The sequence below is a fragment of the Nerophis lumbriciformis genome, linkage group LG20 (genome assembly GCF_033978685.3).
Source record: "Nerophis lumbriciformis linkage group LG20, RoL_Nlum_v2.1, whole genome shotgun sequence".
Lineage (NCBI taxonomy): Eukaryota > Metazoa > Chordata > Actinopteri > Syngnathiformes > Syngnathidae > Nerophis > Nerophis lumbriciformis.
Window position 1 is genome coordinate 6793197 of NC_084567.2, and position 25415 is coordinate 6818611.

General features: G+C 41.6%; 2 protein-coding genes and 1 pseudogene across 4 annotated transcripts in view; 1 reads left to right on the forward strand and 2 right to left on the reverse strand.

Annotated features, from left to right (window-relative positions):
• LOC133619286 (uncharacterized) overlaps positions 1-21799 on the forward strand; it is a 110672-nt gene extending 88873 nt beyond the window's left edge. Inside the window, exon 2 of one of the 3 annotated variants that reach the window (XM_061980244.2) lies at positions 19662-21799. In XM_061980244.2, the coding sequence (XP_061836228.1) occupies positions 19662-20887 (1226 nt within the window). In that variant the 3' untranslated portion in view covers positions 20888-21799. Of the gene's footprint in view, positions 1-2603; positions 4867-19661 lie in introns of those variants that run through there. The other 2 variants (XM_061980243.1, XM_072915413.1) reach the window with 2 other exon arrangements.
• Positions 1-25415, reverse strand: part of LOC133619281 (uncharacterized) — a 260390-nt gene that overhangs the window by 107753 nt on the left and 127222 nt on the right. The gene's annotated exons all lie outside the window — the stretch shown is intronic.
• LOC133619893 (5S ribosomal RNA) lies at positions 1433-1541 on the reverse strand (annotated as a pseudogene).

Here is a 25415-nt window from a genome sequence, read left to right on the forward strand (position 1 = left end):
GATCTAGTTAATAGTGTGAGAGTCCAGTCCATAGTGGATCTAGTTAATAGTGTGAGAGTCCAGTCCATAGTGGATCTAGTTAATAGTGTGAGAGTCCAGTCCATAGTGGATCTAGTTAATAGCGTGAGAGTCCAGTCCATAGTGGGTCTAGTTAATAGTGTGAGAGTCCAGTCCATAGTGGATCTAGTTAATAGTGTGAGAGTCCAGTCCATAGTGGATCTAGTTAATAGTGTGAGAGTCCAGTCCATAGTGGATCTAGTTAATAGTGTGAGAGTCCAGTCCATAGTGGATCTAGTTAATAGTGTGAGAGTCCAGTCCATAGTGGATCTAGTTAGTAGTGTGAGAGTCCAGTCCATAGTGGATCTAGTTAATAGTGTGAGAGTCCAGTCCATAGTGGATCTAGTTAATAGTGTGAGAGTCCAGTCCATAGTGGATCTAGTTAATAGTGTGAGAGTCCAGTCCATAGTGGATCTAGTTAATAGTGTGAGAGTCCAGTCCATAGTGGGGCCAGCAGGAGATCATCTTGAATGGAGACAAGTCAGCAGCGCAGAGACGTCCCCAACTGATGCACAGATGAGTGGTCCACCCCGGGTCCCGACTTGGAACAGATAGTGCCTCATCTGGGGTCACCTAATAACCTCTCCACGCAGGAAGGGGGGCAGAGCAGAAAAGAGAGGGCAGATCAACTGGTCTAAAAGGGGGTCTATTTAAAAGCGAGCATTTACAAAAGAGTTTTAACCCTCCTGTTGAAGCGAGACTAATCTGCTATGCCTCTCATCATCGCCTCTCGCAGGCAGGAGGCCAGAGACAAGTACTCGATGCCTGGACATCTTTCTAGCGAGATTACAAGTCCTAGCTATGTTCCTCTTTGTAATCTCTGACTGGCTCATCCTAGTGTCATTGGAGCCAACGTGTACAACTATGTTTGTGTAGCTATAGTGGTGCAATTGGCCTGTCGTACAAGTTTACCAGGACTGCTGAGAGTTAGCTCCCTAAGATTAGCTTCAATGTCAGGTGCTCTGACCCTGGGAATACACTTAATTATGGCTGGTTTGCTAAGCTGTTTGTTTCGGGTGATGGAGACCCCTCTGACTAAGGGTGCCCGGTAGCCTGGGGTGTAGGACTCTAAAGGGTTAAATCTATTATGCGTCACAACCGGTTCACCTTTGCTTGTAGGCCGCTTAGGGCTGCTACAAACTGAGCTAGTCAGCTCGCTACAGCTAATGCTAGTGTCCGCCACGTCTAAAGTTACGAAATTACTCTGCTCTAGTTGGCGGACAAGGTCCTCTAGTAGGACCAACCTATCCATGAGAACGGTGCACGAAGAGCAGGGAGCCATACTCACGTTGTTTCTTTCACCGAATCGAGTTCTTGCTGTCTTCGGTGGTCGCAACGTGTGGCAGCAGGTTCCTACAGACCGTCGTCGCGCTCAAGCTTACAGCACCTGGTATTCCCAGGTGGTCTCCCATCCAAGTACTAACCAGGCCCGACCCTGCTTAACTTCCGAGATCGGACGTGCTCAAGGTAGTAATGCTGTAAGTCATTAGTTGACTGCTAATTGGGCAGTTTTAACTGCGGTAATATTTGGCATCAAGCCAAGCAGCTGTGTGCGCGTCTACGTATCTACATGTGCACAGCAGGGGAGCTGGTTAACTTATGAGAGTAGTATGTGTGTTTGTGAGAATGTCAACGTGTTGTCTGAGTGACGTCAGTGAGTGAGCGGGCGAGTAAAGAGAGAGCAGCAGGACAGGTGTAACAACTACATTATACCTGTCACTATTTAAACTCCTTGTGCAGATCTGAATGCTTATTATTTAAATGTTGACCTAAGTCTGAAGCAAAGGTGGTAGAACTAATCACCACATTTGGCAAGGCATGTTTTAAAGCAGCTGTTGTGAGAGTGACGTATGTGTGTGTGCACCTTTAAGAGTGGCAGTATGTGGGGTGAGTGGTAAGGAGTAAAGTAAGGAGAGGTAGTGGTATCATGTGCAGGAGTGTTAATAGCATGGTGGATGTCCGGTTGTGCCCTGTGGAAATAATAAATAAAGTGACCAAGTTGTAACTAATCGACGGCCTCGTCCTTCCGACCAAAGAGCGGAGCTCTATGGACCCAGTGTTACCCCCGACAAAACATGGGCCCTGGAGGGAACGTCTTCCCTGCGCTCCTCGACCACGGTCTGGGAGCCGACAAACAGGAAAAGTGTCAAGCAACCCTTGCAGAGCGGCGGCTCCCTGTTTAAAGTGTCATCTTTATTGTTAGTTTAGAAGCCCAAATACCTCCATATTGCACTTCACACACACTCTTTATTAACCAGTAGAATTGTCCTTTGTTGCCTTTCTTCCTCTCCACCATGTTATTGCTTGTAAGCACTTTGTGTGTGCGTTTTGACACACTCAACATCATGCGCCTCGGCTCTGTAGTCACCGCCGCACAGCGGCATTCAGATGAAAGAACGGTACCGGTACTTTTCAAAGGTGGTATAGTACCGATTTCTATTGATTAGTGCCGCGATACTTTATTAGTAGCAGTATACTGTACAACCCTACTACACACACATACAGTACATAGAAGAAAGTGTGTTTTTGTTGTTTGTGTCTTGCAGACGTCCAGCAGTTGATTGGTCATCCAGAAGAAGTTTCCCCTCAGTTAGGGGGGAGCTCCACTTTGAAGCAGGAGACTCCACAACCACCCTGCATTAAAAAGGAAGAGGGGGAACTCTGCATCACTCAGGAGGGAGAGTGTCTTCTAGGACGAGAGGAAGCTGATTACACCAAGTTTCCACTGAGTATTCTCTCTGTGAAGACTGAAGATGATGAAGAGGAAACACAAGTAGACAACCTCTTCGCTCCACTATCAGATAGTGAGGCTGAAGATGAGGTTGAAGAACCTTTGAGCAGCGATAAAGACTGTGAAGGTGATATGAGGACTCACACTGACAACAAACACTCTGAATGCTCTTCAAAGAAGAGAGGTAAACAATGTTTGAGCTGCTCAGTTTGTGCTAAAAGTTTTACTAAAAAGAGCAATTTGACTCAACACATGAGAACACACACAGGTGAAAAACCATTTAAGTGTTCAGTTTGTGGCAAAAGTTTTTCTCAAAATTCCAGTTTGACTGCACACATGAAAACACACACAGGTGAAAAACCATTTGAATGTTTAGTTTGTGGCAACAGCTTTGCTCTTAATAGCCGTTTGACTCAACACATGAGAACACACACAGGTGAAAAAACATTTTATTGTTCAGTTTGTGGTAAAAGCTTTAATCAAAATAGCAGTTTTACTCAACACATGAGAACACACACAGGTGAGAAACCATTTAAATGTTTAGTTTGTGGCAAAAGCTTTAATCTAAATTGCCGTTTGACTGAACACATGAGAACACACACAGGTGAAAAAACATTTAATTGTTCAGTTTGTGGAAAAAGCTTTTCTCACAATCGCAATTTGACTCAACACATGAGAACACACACAGGTGAGAAACAATTTAAATGTTTAGTTTGTGGCAAAAGTTTTTATCGAAATTCCCGTTTGACTCAACACATGAAAACACACACAGGTGAGAAACCATTTAAATGTTTAGTTTGTGGCAAAAGCTTTTCTCAAAATTGCCGTTTGATTCTACACATGAGAACACACACAGGTGAAAAACCATTTAATTGTTCAGTTTGTGGCAAAAGTTTTTCTCAAAATAGGTTTTTGACTAAACACATGAGAACACACACAGGTGAAAAAACATTCAATTGTTCAGTTTGTGGGAAAAGCTTTTCTCAAAATAGGTCTTTGACTAAACACATGACAACACACACAGGTGTAAAACCATTTATTTGTTCAGTTTGTGGCAAAAGCTTTTATCACAGTTGCAGTTTGACTCTACACATGAGAACACACATAGGTGAAAAACCATTTAATTGTTCAGTTTGTGGCAAAAGTTTTTATCGAAATTGCCGTTTGACTCAACACATGAAAACACACACAGGTGAGAAACCATTTAAATGTTTAGTTTGTGGCAAAATATTTTCTCGAAATAGCTCTTTGACTGAACACATGAGAACACACACAGGTGAAAAACCATTTAGTTGTTCTGTGTGCTGTAAAAAGTTCCCACATAATGCAGATGCAGTAAAACACATGAGAACACACAAGGGAAAATAGTCAATTAGCTGTTTAGTTTGTGGTATGTTGCTCATATGTGGTGACATCCACCCTACCCAGGACCTCCTCACTGCTTCTTTCACAAATATCTGAGGTATTCATACAAACTTGGATTATTTGGAGCATAATCTTATTATCATGACCCCATGTCTTCTCTGTATCTAAAACATTCCTGAACAGTAAGATAGATGATGCTTCAAGTGCTTGGTTACTCCTTCTTCAGTCCAGGGTCCTGGGGCCTCATGTGTCAAGTTTGCGCACGCTCAAAAACCTTCACTACACCCTTTTTCACTGCAAAGTTGAGATGTATCAAAACTGACGTTGGCGCATAAGTGATGCTGGGTAACTGTTTGCATAACAAACTGCCAACTTTTACTTCTCAGACTGATTGGTGTGCAAATCAGAGACATATGAACAATTAACCCCCAACACCCACAACCCAACCCCCACCTCCCTCGACATTCGGGCATAACAGGTTCAATCCGGCCCGCGAGATGAGTTTGCAAAGTGTAAAATTCAGCTGCATTTTTTTAATGTTAGAAACTGCTGTTCTAATTGTGTCCACTGGATGTCGCAATAGCAATTCTATTAGGCAAGCAAATAGTTGATACTGAGGTGAGCAAGTATACCAAGCAAGAGGTACACGGTAATGCGGGGCTGTGACTCCTCCCCCTCCACCCAACATAAAACAGTAGTAAAATAAGCAATCAGTATCCCCACTTAAAATGCAGCATGAGACACTGCACACTGATATAGTTCTGTGAAAATGATTGTCTTCTGTGCAAATGTAAAGAAAGTGAACAGTGTGTGATTTACTGCAATACTGTCAGTCTTTGAACTTTTTATTTGTGCTTTGTTGAAATTGTTCACACATTGCACAGCTTTTATTTTTCTACACATTATGTCTAGAAGACAGGAAGTAACTCAACACTCTTGAATAGTTTCTACCTCAGTTTGTATGGTTTGTTGAGTTAGCACAGGATTAATATGTGGAAATGACAAATGAGGTAGTTGATACATAGAATACTTTTTTTCATGCTTTATTTTGTTTTTTGTTTAATCCTAGATGGGTTGTGACTTAAAGTTTAATTGCTTTGTAGAAACACTGAGATTAAGTCTAAGTTCATTGTGTTCTTCAAGGTGTTTTTGAAAATGCACTATTTTTTTTCTTCTAAATGTGTTATTTGTGATATGTACATTTTCAGAATTGACTTGTTCTATTTTGGGCCAAAGTTAAATAAAGAAGACAATCTGAAGTTGTCATAGTTGTATTTTTCAGTTATCATGCCATGATTTTACCCGTCCCGCCCACGTGGAAATAGATTTTCCTCCATGTGGCCCCTGAGCTAAAATGAGTTTGACACCCCTGCTGTAATCTGACTCATGTGAGCAGGTTACTGTATAAACACATTTGTATTATTAGGTCCATCAGTGCTAAATATTATAAACTTATCACTTTCCTCTGGCACTGTTCCACTAGCATTCAAAAAAGCGGTTATTCATCCTCTGCTCAAAAGACCTAACTTCGATCCTGACCTCATGGTAAACCACCGACCGGTGTCCCATCTTGCCTTTATTCCGAAAATCCTTGAAAAAATTGTTGCACAGCAGCTAAATGAACACTTAGTGTCTAACAATCTCTGTGAACCCTTTCAGTCTGGTTTCAGGGCAAATCACTCTACGGAGACAGCCCTCGCAACAGTGACTAATGATCTACTGCTAACGATGGATTCTGATGCGTCATCTATGTTGCTGCTTCTTGATCTTAGCGCTGCTTTCGATACCGTCCATCATAATATTTTATTAGAGTGTATCAAAACACGTATTGGTATGTCAGACTTAGCCTTGTCTTGGTTTAACTCTTATCTTACTGACAGGATGCAGTGCGTCTCCCATAATAATGTGACCTCGGACTATGTTAAGGTAACGTGTGGAGTTCCTCAGGGTTCGGTTCTTGGCCCGGCACTCTTCAGCATCTGCATGCTGCTGCTAGGTGACATCATACACAAATACAGTGTTAGCTTCCACTGTTATGCTGATGACACCCAACTCTACATGCCCCTAAAGCTGACCAACACGCCAGATTGTAGTCAGCTGGAGGCGTGTCATAATGAAATTAAACAATGGATGTCCGCTAACTTCTTGCAACTCAACGCCAAGAAAACGGAAATGCCGATTATCGGTCCTGCGAGACACCGACATTTATTTAATAATACCACCTTAAAGGGGAACATTATCACAATGTCAGAAGGGTTAAAACCATTACAAATCAGTTCCCAGTGGCTTATTTTATTTTTCGAAGTTTTTTTCAAAATTTTACCCATCATGCAATATCCCTAAAAAAAAGCTTCAACGTGCCTGATTTTAACCATCGTTATATACACCCGTCCATTTTCCTGTGACATCACATAGTGATGCCAATACAAACAAACATGGCAGATAGAACAGCAAGCTATAGCGACATTAGCTCGGATTCAGACTCGGATTTCAGCGGCTTAAGCGATTCAACAGATTACGCATGTATTGAAGAAGAAACTGAAGCTATTGAGCCATATCGGTTTGAACCGTATGCAAACGAAAACGACACGACAGCTAGCGACACGGGAGAAAGCGAGGACGAATTTGGCGATCGCCTTCTAACCAACGATTGGTATGTGTTTGTTTGGCATTAAAGGAAACTAACAACTATGAACTAGGTTTACAGCATATGAAATACATTTGGCAACAACATGCACTTTGAGAGTGCAGACAGCCCAGTTTTCATCAATTAATATATTCTGTAGACATACCCTCATCCGCTCTCTTTTCCTGAAAGCTGATCCGTCCAGTCCAGTTGGAAATGCATCTGCTTTGAGTGTCGCAAGATATCCACACATTCTTGCCATCTCTGTCGTAGCATAGCTTTCGTCGGTAAAGGGTGCGGAACAAACGTCCAATTTCTTGCCACTTTCGCATCTTTGGGCCACTGGTGCAACTTGAGTCCGTCCCTGTTCGTGTTGTTACACCCTCCGACAACACACCGACGAAAGTGAGAAAATGGCGGATTGCTTCCCGATGTGACGTCACGTTGTGACGTCATCGCTCCAAGAGCGAATAATAGAAAGGCGTTTAATTCGCCAAAATTCACCCATTTAGAGTTCGGAAATCGGTTAAAAATATATATGGTCTTTTTTCTGCAACATCAAGGTATATATTGACGCTTACATAGGTCTGGTGATAATGTTCCTCTTTAACATCTGACAACCAAACAATTACACAAGGCGACTCGGTAAAGAATCTGGGTATTATCTTCCACCCAACTCTCTCGTTTGAGTCACACATTAAGAGTGTTACTAAAACGGCCTTCTTTCATCTCCGTAATATCGCTAAAATTCGTTCCATTTTGTCCACTAGCGACGCTGAGATCATTATTCATGCGTTCGTTACGTCTCATCTCCATTACTACAATGTGTTATTTTCAGGTCTCCTTATGTCTAACATTGAAAGATTACAGTTGGTACAAAATGTGGCTGCTAGACTTTTGACAAGAACAAGAGAGTTTGATCATATTACGCCTATACTGTATTTACCTTTATTTATATATATATATATATATATATATATATATATATATATATATATATATATATATATATATATATATATATATATATATACCTATACTGGCTCACCTGCACTGGCTTCCTGTGCACTTAAGATGTGACTTTAAGGTTTTACTACTTACGTATAAAATACTACACGGTCTAGCTCCAGTCTATCTTGTCGATTGTATTGTACCATATGTCCCGGCAAGAAATCTGCCTTCAAAGAACTCCGGCTTATTAGTGATTCCCAGAGCCCAAAAAAAGTCTGCGGGCTATAGAGCGTTTTCTATTGGGGCTCCAGTACTATGGAATGCCCTCCCGGTAACAGTTAGAGATGCTACCTCAGTAGAAGCATTTAAGTCCCATCTTAAAACTCATTTGTATACTCTAGCCTTTAAATAGCCCCCCTTTTTAGACCAGTTGATCTGCTGTTTCTTTTCTTTTCTTCTCTGCCCCACTCTCCCTTGTGGAGGGGGGGGGGGGGGGGGGTGGACCGCTCGGTTAGGGACATCTCTGCACTGCTGACCTGTCTCCGCTCGGGATGGTCTCCTGCTGGCCCCACTATGGACTGGACTCTCACTATTATGTTGGATCCACTATGGACTGGACTCTCACTATTATGTTAGATCCACTATGGACTGGACTCTCATTATTATGTTAGATCCACTATGGACTGGACTCTCACTATTATGTTAGATCCACTATGGACTGGACTCTCACTATTTTGTTAGATCCACTATGGACTGGACTCTCACTATTATGTTAGATCCACTATGGACTGGACTCTCACTATTATGTTAGATCCTCTATGGACTGGACTCTCACTATTATGTTAGATCCACTATGGACTGGACTCTCATTATTATGTTAGATCCACTATGGACTGGACTCTCACTATTATGTTAGATCCACTATGGATGAAGTGCTGGCTGTCCAGAGTCGGGACCCGGGGTGGACCGCTCGCCTGTGCATCGGCTGGGAACATCTCTACGCTGCTGACCCGTCTCCGCTCGGGATGGTGTCCTGCTGGCCCCACTATGGACTGGACTCTTACTATTATGTTGGATCCACTATGGACTGGACTCTCACAATATTATGTCAGACCCACTCGACATCCATTGCTTTCGGTCTCCCCTAGAGGGGGGGGGTTACCCACATATGCGGTCCTCTCCAAGGTTTCTCATAGTCATTCACATCGACGTCCCACTGGGGTGAGTTTTTCCTTGCCCGTATGTGGGCTTTGTACCGAGGATGTCGTTGTGGCTTGTGCAGCCCTTTGAGACACTTGTGATTTAGGGCTATATAAATAAAGATTGATTGATTGATTGACTATGGACTGGACTCTCACTATTTTGTTAGATCCACTATGGACTGGACTCTCACACTATTATGTTAGATCCACAATGGACTGGACTCTCACTATTATGTTAGATCCACTATGGACTGGACTCTCACTATTATGTTGGATCCACTATGGACTGGACTCTCACTATTATGTTAGACCCACTATGGACTGGACTCTCACTATTATGTTAGATCCTCTATGGACTGGACTCTCACTATTATGTTAGATCCACTATGGACTGGACTCTCATTATTATGTTAGATCCACTATGGACTGGACTCTCACCACTATGTTAGATCCACTATGGACTGGACTCTCACTATTATGTTAGATCCACTATGGACTGGACTCTCACTATTATGTTAGATCCACTATGGACTGGACTCTCACTACTATGTTAGATCCACTATGGACTGGACTTTCACAATATTATGTCAGACCCACATTTGCGGTCCTCTCCAAGGTTTCTCATAGTCATTCTCATCGACGTCCCACTGGGTTGTGAGTTTTTCCTTGCCCTTTTGTGGGCGCTGAACCGCGGATGTCGTTGTGGCTTGTGCAGCCCTTTGAGACACTTGGGATTTAGGGCTATATAAATAAACATTGATTGATTGATTTCCTTAGGTTAAGTTTATGTTAACTTTATTTTTGTTACAAACCCATGTCAATTGAGTGGGGGATATAATTTGGTCACGTTGTTGGGGGGACAATTTATATGTGAGGGAATTAAGGAAGCAGCATGAGACGACAAGTGTTTGATGTGGAAGACGTTAATGGAGTCTCGGATTGAAAATAAACTTTATTCCCTTGGAGTTTATGAGGCCAACGAGGTATGATTACTTCTGATATGTTTGTGAAATCTATGTGTTTTGTTTTTTGGATGTCAGACTAATTGTAAGTTCTGTTTGCTTATTTTATTACTTCCGACGGCATTATATTTGGCATCGTTGGTAACGTGAAGAAGACGTGGCTGAAATAAATGTCTGTGAGAAAAACTAACGACTTGAGCCTTGATTAAGACCTCGGAGGGAGTAACACTGATAATGGGCCTCAATTTACAGGTCTGTGTAAATGGCAACAAATTTTGTTCAGGAGATAATTGCAGTTCTGTCATGTTACGTTATTTTTGTGCCTTTATTTTGAAGAGCCCACTCTTATTCTGTTACTTCCTTTATTGCTGATACTTGACTTCCTGCTGCCGTTCTGTCTGACTTCAACAGCATACTCACGTTACTCCAGGACTGGTAAAACATGCTGACAAAGATATATTTCTCATATTCTGTGTGAACATTTGTGAGAGGTTATTTTATTGTGCCTCGTGTTTGTGTTGTTTATATGTCACATTTAAGGAGAGTCACTCCGAGCTGTGTGAGGAAGCTAAGCTAACTAGCGGAGCAAATTTAGCGCCCTTGGAAGCGGAAAGAGGTAGGAGGAGACTAATGGTTTTATTTATTGTAAAACAAGTGGTTCATTTCATTTAAAACAAACGGGAAAATGTCATTATTTTTATTCAAATAAGAGCTGTAACTTGTAATTAAGCTTAATTCATGTGAAAATTCATTATTTAAGTTTACTAAAAAGATTTGTTTATAAGTTTGAAAATGTAAACATGATTTATGTATTGTTTGTGGAAATATGGCATTTGTATTTTCTGTCCATCTTCATAGTTTTCACGGTGTCAAAATTGTGAGGAGAAAAGGAGGAGAGAATTAAAGTTGCACCAGTCGAAGCTCTCTGCTTCTTGTGTCATTAATCCAAGTGGGCCGCTACAGTCAGTGATTTGATGAGTTTTCAGAAAAAAAGTATGGGTTTCAACTAAGGCTGTCAATGTTAATGCGTTAACGCATGTGATTATTAAAAAGAATATATTGCGTTACCATAAATGAATGATGATTAATCACAGTGTTGGTTTTGACCGGCGCAGGAAGGCAGTGCGCATTGCACAGGCAGCGATGACGTCACACAGCAGTGGTAGAGGGATGTGCTCTGCGCCCACTTTCGCTTCAAAACAAACCTCGATGGAACTTCAGATAAAACTGAGGTTGTTAGTCAGTAATGCAGCGACAAACTTTCTTATCATCGGCACACATCAAGTTTAAAATAGAATCAAAGAATCAGGACGCACGTTGTCCTGTATGTTTATTAAGTAAGTGGCCAACAGAGCCCATTATTTTGTTTTCATGTTCCCGGATGTGTGTAAAAGAAAAAGGTCAATGGTGACGTCACACGCCAGTTTTGACACAGCAGTTTGGCTCCAGTCGCCAACACGCACCGAGCAGGCATCTTGTCAGTGCAGCAGATAACTAAAGTCAGTGTACAAAAGTGAAAATAGAAGTGTTCTGCTGTCTATGCTTGCAATAAGAGCAATATTTATGTGAGCGTGTTTGTTTCCTCACTGAGTGCAGTTGGTCCGAGGTCGAGTACAAGTCATCCTTCAATGAGGATATTACTGATAAAAGTCAAGAGGAAAAAACGTCAAAAGGCTGAAATGCTATAATGTTGAAAATGTATACTGGGGTAGTGTGAGTTTCACACTTTCACAAGACTTACTTTGTCAAACAACTTGCCGTTTGCTTGAACCCACTAAAACAGTGGTCCCCAACCACCGCGCTGCGGCCCGGTACCGGTCCGTGGACCGATTGCCATCCATCCATTTTCTACCGCTTATTCCCTTTGGGGTCGCGGGGGGCGCTGGAGCCTATCTCAGCTACAATCGGGCGGAAGGCGGGGTACACCTTCGTTGACCCTGGATCTCAGGAAACAGAGTGGACCGACACCAGCAGATGACATGGCACCCCAAACCATCACCCAACCATGCAAATTTTGCATTTCCTTTGGAAATCGAAGTCCCAGAGTCTGGAGGAAGACAGGAGAGGCACAGGATCCACGTTGCCTGAAGTCTAGTGTAAAGTTTCCACCATCAGTGATGGTTTGGGGTGCCATGTCATCTGCTGGTGTCGGTCCACTCTGTTTCCTGAGATCCAGGGTCAACGCAGCCGTCTACCAGCAAGTTTTAGAGCACTTCATGCTTCCTGCTGCTGACCTGCTCTATGGAGATGGAGATTTCAAGTTCCAACAGGACTTGGCGCCTGCACACAGCGCAAAATCTACCCGTGCCTGGTTTACGGACCATGGTATTTCTGTTCTAAATTGGCCCGCCAACTCCCCTGACCTTAGCCCCATAGAAAATCTGTGGGGTATTGTGAAAAGGAAGATGCAGAATGCCAGACCCAAAAACGCAGAAGAGTTGAAGGCCACTATCAGAGCAACCTGGGCTCTCATAACACCTGAGCAGTGCCAGAAACTCATCGACTCCATGCCAAGCCGCATTAACGCAGTAATTGAGGCAAAAGGAGCTCCAACCAAGTATTGAGTATTGTACATGCTCATATTTTTCATTTTCATACTTTTCAGTTGGCCAACATTTCTAAAAATCTCTTTTTTGTATTAGCCTTAAGTAATATTCTAATTTTGTGACACACGGAATTTTGGATTTTCATTTGTTGCCACTTCAAATCATCAAAATTAAATGAAATAAACATTTGAATGCATCAGTCTGTGTGCAATGAATAAATATAATGTACAAGTTACACCTTTTGAATGCAATTACTGAAATAAATCAAGTTTTTCAAAATATTCTAATTTACTGGCTTTTACCTGTACACTATATATCAATATAGATCAATACAGTCTGCAGGGATACAGTCCGTAAGCACACATGATTGTATTTCTTTATGACAAAAAATAAAAAAAATATGACAAAAATATTTTTTTACATAAATACCATTCCTCCCCCCCCCCCCCCCCCCCCCCGGTCCGCAGCTACAAAAAGGTTGGGGACCACTGCACTAAAAGACAGAATACAACATTGTTGATTTTTGTTTAATTTCTATCGCCAAAGTATTTTGATATCAAAAAATGTTTTTGCGATAAGGAGCACTTCAATTATGAGCAGAAATGTAAGAAAAGATGAAAAGGGTCGCTAGTTATTTAAAAGGTATTTTATTTTTTAAAGTGCAGTTGTCGATCGGAAGTTGCAACCTTCTGGCGCATGCGCAAACACATCGAACAGTGGCAAAGCGGAAAGTCCAAGATGGCGGACTAAGCGACGTGGCTTTCCGGAGAAGTTTCACATTTACGATCTTATAGATTCAAAAATAGCATCAAATACCTCAACTATTCACCTTTTCTTAAGCCCAGGAAACGGACTTTGAGTGTGGAGCGATGGCGTGTTATGTGAAGTGAAGATTGAAGACGTGATAGAAGATGGACGACTACTGCTATGCTAAGATGGCGACGTCCGCTAAAAGAGAACATGAAAGAGAATCAACTTCCAGCAAATCACCAACGGAGATAAAGACGAAAGATGAAGGTGAGTGAGTTGCGTTCCCTCATTTGAAAGCTATTTGGATTCCAAGCCCTAAAAATAGAAATTAGCCGACTTTGTTGAACAATGTAAACAAAGAACCTCGATCCAAAATGTCTGAAATGTCTGTTAGAAGTTAGTAGCAGTAGTAAACAGTAGGCAAGCAACGATACTTGGTATAATCCTGCGTGAATCCGCCTTTATTGACCGTCATCCTGTGTTTTAATATTTTTCAATCAGACTTTTTGTTTGTGTCTGCAAAGTTTCTCATCCTCTGATACAACATGTACTAATTAACTCTGCATACACTTTTTTTTAAATCATTTTTGAGTTTGTGGATAAAAACATTTTGTCCCTGAAATAATTATTAAACTTTTAAAATATTGTTTAGTAAATGTAAACTTTAAATAAAGATCTTATAGTATTCAGTACACCACTGATACTTTGTTTCCTGCAGAATGTTTGTGATGACAAGCACAAAAAAAAAGGAAAAAAAGGTTGTTCTCTTTACCCTCACAAAATGTACGGAAAAATAAGCAAAACTGTGGCCCTAAAACCAGGTACGGACCGAAGCGTGGGTTACCTGTACCGTTACACCTCTAGTAAACACAATTATAGATATGAACAAAATGACAGTTGTCAGCTGTGAGCATATATTACCTCCATCAAACATGGTGGAAATGTCTGTTACAAGATACTGTGCTAGTAAATAGTAGGGATGCAACTGTACTCGCTATTATCCTGCACGGTGACAATCTGCCTTTAATTAAAAAAAGTGATGTTGTTGAGATCGGATGGTATGCAAAAAATAATCGTGATCATTTTTTTGCCATATTGCCCAGCCCTATTCCATCAACATTTCAGTTCAGTTTCAGCATTTGGGCAGTTTCTACAGAAATGAGTTATGTTCATAATTTGTATTTTTTGTTTAGCACTTAGCAACAGTGCTAATTGCTTGATCTGCTTATCACTCAGCTTCTAAAACTTGTAGCTCATCCTCCTTATATTCAGGCTCAAAAATATAAGGTTCTGGATCATAATTTGTCCAAAAGTATTCTTTGATGGCACTCATGAAGTCTGCCTTTATTAGTAATAGTTGGTGGTGTAGTTGAAGGAAATAGCGAACGTTGTGATGCGTCTGTGAAAATAATTTGCCGCCGTTTGTTTAAAATGATAACAAATGATGAAAATACGTAAATATCACATGTTATTATGAATGTGCCTGTTATTACTTTACATATATACTTACAGCGTGTATATACAAAGTTGATGGAAGCTTTTGGATATTTTTTAGAGTTGTTTTACAGGCGAAATAGAGTGCATCCCCATTACCTGCATTGTTAGCTGACTTTTGCTAGCGTTTATTTACGAGTTGGAGTCAGTGATGGGCAGTAGTGCACAACAAGTAGCGACGTTATGTAGCTTAACTACAGTTCACCATTGTAATGCACAATAGCAATCATTTTGCTTGGGGGAATTTTAAACCTGGCTTCTACCTATTCCAACCATTCTGCAATGTTGGATGCTGAATGTCTTTCCTTTAGTGCAGGGGTGGGCAATTCATTTTTACCGGGGGCCGCATAAGCAACCCGAGCACTGCTGGGGGGCCACACGACAATATTTCAATTATATTTTGCTCAATATTATTTTTGATATACCGTAAGATACATAATAATAATAATAATTAATAATAATAATAATAATTTCATTTAACCTAACTTAACTTTATACAAAAGCAGATTGCTTTTGATGATTTTATTTTTAACACTGTCTTACACAACACTTCCTGATGTATAATACAATGCAAAAATGTCCATTTCTGCACAGGGTTTATTTCTGTCACTTTATCCTGCATTATCCAACATTTTTCCCCGTCACATTTGGACAACTATCCGTTGTTGAAAATCGTTTTTAATCATCTTTATTTTATATTGTTTTTTTATATTGGTTTTATATGTAATTATTTTTTGTTTTTATTCAGTCATTGGTGGAGCTAAGGATAATATTTGAATATTGTTTTTAATATTGTTGTGCAGCACTGTGGAAACATTTTGTTGTTTAAATGTGCTATATAAATAAAGTGGATTGGATTGTAGCTGAGATAGGCTCCAGCAACCCCGAAGGGAATAAGCGGTAGAAAATGCCAGCTTGTCCCATTTCAGTCCTAACATGTCCAAACACGCCTTTACCTATGTGAACAAGTCATTACCTGTGGTTGTCTCTTTAATTAACTGCATGGCTGCCAGTTCCTTCGTGATTTGAAAGTCTGTAGTTATCCCACGTAAGAAGATGAGCAGCTGGGTGGTGTCACGTACATCACAGCTCTCATCCAAAGCCAGCGAAAAACAGTCAAAGTCTCCAGTCTTATCAGTGCAACAGAGTCCAATAAGCACTCCTTAATAAACTCTCCGTCAGAAAACGCCTTACTTTTTCTGGCGATTTTGTGAGAAATGACGAAACTTGTCCTGACAGCTGCATCTCTGTGGGGTTTGAAATTTGGCAAAAAGTCCTGGTTGGGTTTGCAGTTTTACCATCAACGCATCAGCCTCCCTTGCGCGCGCTTCATCAGACAGATTCCGGTATTTTTCCTCGTGCTTCATCGTGTAGTGGCGATTCAAATGATATTCTTTAAACACAGCAACCTGTGTACCACAAATTAAACACACGACTTTACCTTTCATTTCTGTAAAGAAATACTTGGCAGTCCATGTCTTGTTGGAAACACGCCATTCGTCATCAGCTTTTCTCTTTTTAGCGTCTCATCACTTGTCGCTGTGCACCTTCACTCACAGGTTACACCCGGACATACGCCCATAAATAACACTTTACAAAATAAAAGCAGCACAGTTGTATTGCACGCACGACATAGATGTTTTTTAAACTTTATTTTGTAATTTGTGATTGCCGCTGTTCACAATCACTCTCAATCACACACGCGCATGCGTCCACACGGAAGTAATACAAATAACGCTTTTCAAAACAAAAGCAGCACCGTTGTATTGCACACTCGACATAGATACTTTTTAAAATGTGTGTTGTAATTTAGGAGTGGCCTCACGCGGGCCGGACAGGGACGCACAAAGGGCCAGATGTGCATGTGCCCAGGTCTGCTCTAGTGGCCTGGTCGTAAGGCAGATTGACTTCATGTTCCATTCCTCTCCAATGTAATGGCATGTATTGATTGCCAAGGTGGCTACACTTGTCCACACATCAGTAGTGAGAGAAATTTTGCTCTGGGTGGCTTTTATGTCAGTCTACTCTGCTTGGAATGTCTGCTCATACTTCCTCTCCATCACTTTGGTCAAATGGGTCCTCGAGGGAAAAGTGTAACCAGGGTTGAGGACGTGAATCATTTGTCTAAAACCTTCATCTGCCACCATTGATTGTGGCCTCATGTCAGTTAGCAACATATTCAGGATAGCATCAGTCAATGCAGCCGCTTGCTGTGGTGTGCACACCTTCCTTTGGACCAAGTCGCTAATGCTGGGTTGTTTCTTTCTGAAATGAGAGAAACCATGTAATGAACGTACATAGTAGCATCATTTACATGTAGCTTAAAGGGGAACATTATCACCAGACCTATGTAAGCGTCAATATATACCTTGATGTTGCAGAAAAAAGACCATATATTTTTTTAACTGATTTCCGAACTCTAAATGGGTGAATTTTGGCGAATTAAACGCCTTTCTATTATTCGCTCTCGGAGCGATGACGTCACGTTGTCACATCGGGAAGCAATCCGCCATTTTCTCACTTTCGTCGGTGTGTTGTCGGAGGGTGTAACAACACGAACAGGGACGGATTCAAGTTGCACCAGTGGCCCAAAGATGCCAAAGTGGCAAGAAATTGGATGAAGTTTGTTCAAAATACGAGGCTGTGGGGAAAGCCGACGAAATGGTCAGTCGTTTGTTCTGCACACTTTACCGACGAAAGCTATGCTACGACAGAGATGGCAAGAATGTGTGGATTTCCTGCGACACTCAAAGCAGATGCATTTCCAACGATTTCCGAACTCTAAATGGGTGAATTTTGGCGAATTAAACGCCTTTCTATTATTTGCTCTCGGAGCGATGGCGTCACAACGTGACGTCACATCGGGAAGCAATCCGCCATTTTCTCAAACACATTACAAACACCGAGTCGAATCAGCTCTGTTATTTTCCGTTTTTTCGACTGTTTTCCGTACCTTGGAGACATCATGCCTCGTCGGTGTGTTGTCGGAGGGTGTAACAACACGAACAGGGACGGATTCAAGTTGCACCAGTGGCCCAAAGATGTGAAAGTGGCAAGAAATTGGACGTTTGTTCCGCACACTTTACCAACGAAAGCTATGCTACGACAGAGATGGCAAGAATGTGTGGATATCCTGCGACACTCAAAGCAGATGCATTTCCAACTGGACTGGACAGATCAGCTTTCAGGAAAAGAGAGCGGATGAGGGTATGTCTACAGAATATATTAATTGATGAAAATTGGGCTGTCTGCACTCTCAAAGTGCATGTTGTTGCCAAATGTATTTCATATGCTGTAAACCTAGTTCATAGTTGTTAGTTTCCTTTAATGCCAAACAAACACATACCAATCGTTGGTTAGAAGGCGATCGCCGAATTCGTCCTCGCTTTCTCCCGTGTCGCTGGCTGTCGTGTCGTTTTCGTCGGTTTCGCTTGCATACGGTTCAAACCGATATGGCTCAATAGCTTCAGTTTCTTCTTCAATTTCGTTTTCGCTACCTGCCTCCACACTACAACCATCCGTTTCAATACATGCGTAATCTGTTGAATCGCTTAAGCCGCTGAAATCCGAGTCTGAATCCGAGCTAATGTCACTATAGCTTGCTGTTCTATGCGCCATGTTTGTTTGTATTGGCATCACTATGTGACGTCACAGGAAAATGGACGGGTGTATATAACGATGGTTAAAATCAGGCACTTTGAAGCTTTTTTTAGGGATATTGCGTGATGGGTAAAATTTTGAAAAAAACTTTGAAAAATAAAATAAGCCACTGGGAACTGATTTTTAATGGTTTTAACCCTTCTGAAATTGTGATAATGTTCCCCTTTAAATGACCTAAGCTTCCTCAGGAAAAAGAGTCTGCTCATGCCCTTCTTGGAAACACAAACTTTGCAGGAAACGGTCTTCTTTGAAGTCTTTCAAGTAAAGTGTTCCCACACTTTTGATGACTTAGGTCGTACACTTTTCTCCACTGAAGCAAAAACCTCAAGATGTTTCTCCGCTGAACTATCGGTACTGTTTTCCTCCGCCATTTTTCGAATGTTTCCAGGCACAAAGACTAAAAAAATGGGACCCACTACTTCCCTGTTTGGCACTCAGCATCAAGGGTTGGAATTGGGTGTTAAATTACCAAAAATGATTCCCGGGCTCGGCCACCGCTGCTGCTCACTGCTCCCCTCACCTCCCAGGGGGTGATCAAGGGTGATGGGTCAAATGCAGGGATTAATTTCGCCACACCTAGTGTGTGTGTGACAATCATTGGTACTTTAAAGGTGACGGCGTCGTCACGTGAGCTGCACATGACACATCATTGGCTGGCTTACTGCCACCTCATGAGACATAACCGCAGGGCATGCGCATCGCATAGATTCAACGAACCGATGACTAAAGTAAACGCCAATTTTTAATCGATTTAGTCGATTAGTTGTTGTAGCCCTAGTGACCAAGTTGTAACTAATCGACAACCTCGTCCTTCCGACCAAAGAGCGAAGCTTTATGGACCCAGTGTTACCCCCGGAGGGAACGTCTCCTCTGCACTCCTCGACCACGGTCTGGGAGCCGACAAACAGGAAAGGTGTAAAGCAACACTTGCAGAGCGGCGGCTCCCTGTTTAAAGTGTCACCTTTATTGTTAGTTTAGAAGCCCAAATACCTCCATATTGCACTTCACGCACCCTCTTTATTAACCAATTAAAATTGTTCTTTGTTGCCTTTCTTCCTCTCCACCATGTTATTGCTTATATACACTTTGTGTGTGCGTTTTGACACACTCAACATCATGCGCCTCGGTTCTGTAGTCACCGCCGTACAGCGGCATTCAGATGAAAGAACGGTACCGGTACTTTTCAAAGGTGGTATAGTACCGATTTCTATTGATTAGTACCGCGATACTTTATTAGTAGCAGTATACTGTACAACCCTACTACACACACATACAGTACATAGAAGAAAGTGTGTTTTTGTTGTTTGTGTCTTGCAGACGTCCAGCAGCTGATCGGTAATCCAGAAGAAGTTCACCCTCAGTTAGGGGGGAGCTCCACTTTGAAGCAGGAGACTCCACAACCACCCTGCATTAAAAAGGAAGAGGAGGAACTCTGCATCACTCAGGAGGGAGAGTGTCTTCTAGGACGAGAGGAAGCTGATTACACCAAGTTTCCACTGAGTATTCTCTCTGTGAAGACTGAAGATGATGAAGAGAAACCACAAGGAGACAACCTCTTAGCTCCACTATCAGATAGTGAGGCTGAAGACGAGGTTGAAGAACCTTTGAGCAGCGATAAAGACTGTGAAGGTGATATGAGGACTCACACTGACAACAAACACTCTGAATGCTCTTCAAAGAAGAGGGGTAAAACATGTTTTAACTGTTCAATTTGTGGTCAAAGTTGTACTAAAAGCAGCCAATTGACTCGACACATGAGAACACACACAGGTGAAAAACCATTTAAGTGTTCAGTTTGTGGCAAAAGTTTTTCTCTAAATAGCACTTTGACTCAACACATGAGAACACACACAGGAGAAAAACCATTTAACTGTTCAGTTTGTGGCAAAAGCTTTTCTGCTAAGCAGAATTTGACTAACCACATGAGAAGACACACAGGAGAAAAAACATTTAGTTGTTCAGTTTGTGGCAAAAGCTTTTTTTGTAAGAGCAATTTGACTAAACACATGAGAAGGCACACAGGTGAAAAACCATTTAGTTGTTCAGTTTGTGGCAAAAGCTTTTCTGTTAAAAGCCATTTGACCCAACACATGAGAACACACACAGGTGAAAAACCATTTAGTTGTTCAGTTTGTGGCAAAAGCTTTTCTATCAAAAGCCATTTGACCCAACACATGAGAACACACACAGGTGAAAAACCATTTAGTTGTACAGTTTGTGGCAAAAGTTTTTCTAATAATAGCCAATTGACTCTACACATGAGAAGACACACAGGAGAAAAAACATTTAGTTGTTCAGTTTGTGGCAAACGCTTTTTTGTTAAGAGCACTTTGACTGAACACATGAGAACGCACACAGGTGAACAACCATTTAGCTGTTCAGTTTGTGGCAAAAGTGTTTCTTTTAAGAGCAGTATGATTGAACACATAAGAACACACACAGGTGAAAAACCATTTAGTTGTACAGTTTGTGGCAAAAGCTTTTCTATAAGGAGCAATTTGACTAACCACATGAGAACGCACACAGGTAAAAAAACCATTTAGTTGTTCAGTTTGTGGCAAAAGTTTTTCTCTTAAGAGGAATTTGACTAACCACATGAGAACACACACAGGTGAAACACCATAAAAGTGTTCAGTTTGTGGCAAAAGCTTTTCTAAAAATAGCCAAATGACTCAACACATGAGAACACACACTGGAGAAAAAACATTTAGTTGTTCAGTGTGCTGTAAAAGGTTCCCACATAATGCAGACGCAGTAAAACACATAAGAACACACAAGGGAAAATAACCAATTAGCTGTTTAGTTTGTGGTATGTTGCTCATATGTGGCGACATCCACCCTACCCAGGACCTCCTCACTGCTTCTTTCACAAATATCTGAGGTATTCATACAAACTTGGATTATTTGAAGCATAATCTTATCTACTCATGACCCCATGTCTTCTCTGTATCTGAAACCTTCCTGAACAGTAAGATAGATGATGCTTCAAGTGCTTGGTTACTCCTTCTTCAGTCCAGGGACCTGGGGCCTCATGTGTCAAGTTTGCGCACGCTCAAAAACCTGCACTACGCCCTTTTTCACTGCAAAGTTGAGATGTATCAAAACTGACGTTGACGCATAAGTGATGCTGGGTAACTGTTTGCATAACAAACTGCCAACTTTTACTTCTCAGACTGATTGGTGTGCAAATCAGAGACATATGAACAATTAACCCCCAACACTCACAACCCAACCCCCACCTCCCTCGACATTCGGGCATAGCGGGTTCAATCCAGCGCGCGAGATGAGTTTGCGAAGTGTAAAATTCAGCTGCATTTTTTAATGAAAGAAACTGCTGTTCTAATTGTGTCCACTGGATGTCGCAATAGCAATTCTGTTAGGCAAGCAAATAGTTTATACCGGGGCGAGCAAGTATACCAAGCAAGAGGTACACGGTAAAGCGGGGCTTTGACTCCTCCCCCTCCACGTAAAACAGTAGTAAAATAAGCAATCAGTAACCCCACTTAAAATGCAGCATGAGACACTGCACACTGATATAGTTCTGTGAAAATGATTGTCTTCTGTGCAAATGTAAAGAAAGTGAACAGTGTGTGATTTACTGCAATACTGTCAGTCTTTGAACTTTTTATTTGTGCTTTGTTGAAATTGTTCACACATTGCACAGCTTTTCTTTTTCTATCAATACACATTATGTCTAGAAGACAGGAAGTAACTCAACACTCTTGAATAGTTTCTACGTCAGTTTGTATGGTTTGTTGAGTTAGCACAGGATTAATATGTGGAAATGACAAATGAGGTAGTTGATACATAGAATAGTTTTTTTCATGCTTTATTTTGTTTTTTGTTTAATCCTAGATGGGTTGTGACTTAAAGTTTAATTGCTTTGTAGAAACACTGAGATTAAGTCTAAGTTCATTGTGTTCTTCAAGGTGTTTTTGAAAATGCACCATTTTATTCTCTCTAAATGTTCGACTAACTTGAAGTGTTTTGTCAAGAGGATTATTTGTGATATGTACATTTTCAGAATGGACTTGTTCTATTTTGGGCCAAAGTTAAATAAAGAAGACAATCTGAAGTTGTCATAGTTGTATTTTTCAGTTGTCATGCCATGATTTTACCCGTCCCGCCCACGTGGAAATAGATTTTCCTCCATGCGGCCCCTGAGCTAAAATGAGTTTGACACCCCTGCTGTAATCTGACTCATGTGAGCAGGTTACTGTATAAACACATTTGTATTATTAGGTCCATCAGTGCTAAATATTATAAACTTATCACTTTCCTCAGGCACTGTTCCCCTAGCATTCAGAAAAGCGGTTACCGTATTTTCCGCACCATAAACCGCCCTGGGTTATAAGCCGCGCCTTCAATGAACGGCATATTTCAAAACTTTGTCCACCTATAAGCCGCCCCGTGTTATAAGCCGCATCTAACTGCGCTAAAGGGAATGTCAAAAAAACAGTCAGATAGGTCAGTCAAACTTTAATAATATATTAAAAACCAGCGTGATGTGGGCGCGCATGGAGTCGTATATCAACATGGACGGAGCTGTGTGAAAAAAGCCACCCGGCCTCTTCGCGTAAACTTCCCTTAACCACTCGCTCATCTTTTCTTCATCCATCCATCCCTTCGAGTTAGCTTTTATGATGACGCCGGCTGGAAAGGTCTCTTTTGGCAAGGTCTTCCTTTTGAATATCACCATGGGTGGAAGTTTCTGGCCATTAGCATGGCAAGCTAGAACCACAGTGAAGGATGACTTCTCATTCCCTGTGGTGCGAATATTCACCGTACGTGCTCCCGTTGTATCCACAGTGCGGTTCACAGGAATATCAAAAGTCAGTGGAACCTCGTCCATGTTGATAATGTTCTCTGGCCGGATCTTTTTTTCAGCTATCTTGTTTTTACAATATGCACGGAAAGTAGCCAGCTTTTCTTGAAAGTCTTTAGGCAGTTGCTGTGAAATAGTAGTCCGTGTGCGGATGGAGAGATTGCGTCTTTTCATGAACCGGAAACTTGTCGCTTAGTAGGAGCCATTTTGTGGTCTTTACAGATGTAAACACACAAAGGAAATGAAACGTAATATCCGCGCGCTTCTTCTTCTTCTACGGGGGCGGGTGGTTGCTTACAGTAGAAGAAGAAGCGCTTCCTCTTCTATGGGGGAGGGTGCTTACCTTGGCGGTTGCTTGGCGTAGAAGAAGAAGCGCTTCCTCTTCTAAGGGGAAAAAAGATGGCGGCTGTTTACCGTAGTTGCGAGACCTAAACTTTATGAAAATGAATCTTAATATTAATCCATATATAAAGCGCACCGGGTTATAAGCCGCACTGTCAGCTTTTGAGTAAATTTGTGGTTTTTAGGTGCGGCTAATAGTGCGGAAAATACGGTATTCATCCTCTGCTCAAAAGACCTAACTTAGATCCTGACCTCATGGTAAACCACCGACCGGTGTCGCATCTTGCCTTTATTCCGAAAATCCTTGAAAAAATTGTCGCACAGCAGCTAAATGAACACTTAGCGTCTAAAAATCTCTGTGAACCCTTTCAGTCCGGTTTCAGGGCAAATCACTCTACGGAGACAGCCCTCGCAACAGTGAATAATGATCTACTGCTAACGATGGATTCTGATGCGTCATCTATGTTGCTGCTTCTTGATCTTAGCGCTGCTTTCGATACCGTCGATCATAATATTTTATTAGAGTGTATCAAAACACGTATTGGTATGTCAGACTTAGCCTTGTCTTGGTTTAACTCTTATCTTACTGACAGGATGCAGTGTGTCTCCCATAATAATGTGACATCGGACTATGTAAAGGTAACGTGTGGAGTTCCCCAGGGTTCGGTTCTTGGCCCTGCACTCTTCAGCATCTGCATGCTGCTGCTAGGTGACATCATACACAAATACAGTGTTAGCTTCCACTGTTATGCTGATGACACCCAACTCAACATGCCCCTAAAGCTGACCAACACGCCAGATTGTAGTCAGCTGGAGGCGTGTCTTAATGAAATTAAAAAATGGATGTCCGCTAACTTCTTGCAACTCAACGCCAAGAAAACGGAAATGCTGATTATCGGTCCTGCGAGACACCAACATTTATTTAATAATACCACCTTAAAGGGGAACATTATCACAATGTCAGAAGGGTTAAAACCATTACAAATCAGTTCCCAGTGGCTTGTTTTATTTTTCGAAGTTTTAAAAAAAATGTTTACCCATCACGCAATATCCCTAAAAAAAGCTTCAAAGTGCCTGATTTTAACCATCGTTATATACACCCGTCCATTTTCCTGTGATGTCACACAGTGATGCCAATACAAACAAACATGGCAGATAGAACAGCAAGGTATAGCGACATTAGCTCGGATTCAGACTCGGATTTCAGCGGCTTAAGCGATTCAACAGATTACGCATGTATTGAAACGGATGGTTGTAGTGTGGAGGCAGGTAGCGAAAACGAAATTGAAGAAGAAACTGAAGCTATTGAGCCATATCGGTTTGAACCGTATGCAAGCGAAACCGACGAAAACGACACGGGAGAAAGCGAGGACGAATTCGGCGATCGCCTTCTAACCAACGATTGGTATGTGTTTGTTTGGCATTAAAGGAAACTAACAACTATGAACTAGGTTTACAGCATATGAAATACATTTGGCAACAACATGCACTTTGAGAGTGCAGACAGCCCAGTTTTTATCAATTAATATATTCTGTGGACATACCCTCATCCGCTCTCTTTTCCTGAAAGCTGATCTGTCCAGTCCAGTTGGAAATGCATCTGCTTTGAGTGTCGCAGGATATCCACACATTCTTGCCATCTCTGTCGTAGCATAGCTTTCGTCGGTAAAGTGTGCGGAACAAACGTCCAATTTCTTGCCACTTTCGCATCTTTGGGCCACTGGTGCAACTTGAATCCGTCCCTGTTGGTGTTGTTACACCCTCCGACAACACACCGACGAGGCATGATGTCTCCAAGGTACGGAAAACAGTCGAAAAAACGGAAAATAACAGAGCTGATTTGACTCGGTGTTTGTAATGTGTTTGAGAAAATGGCGGATTGCTTCCCGATGTGACGTCATGTT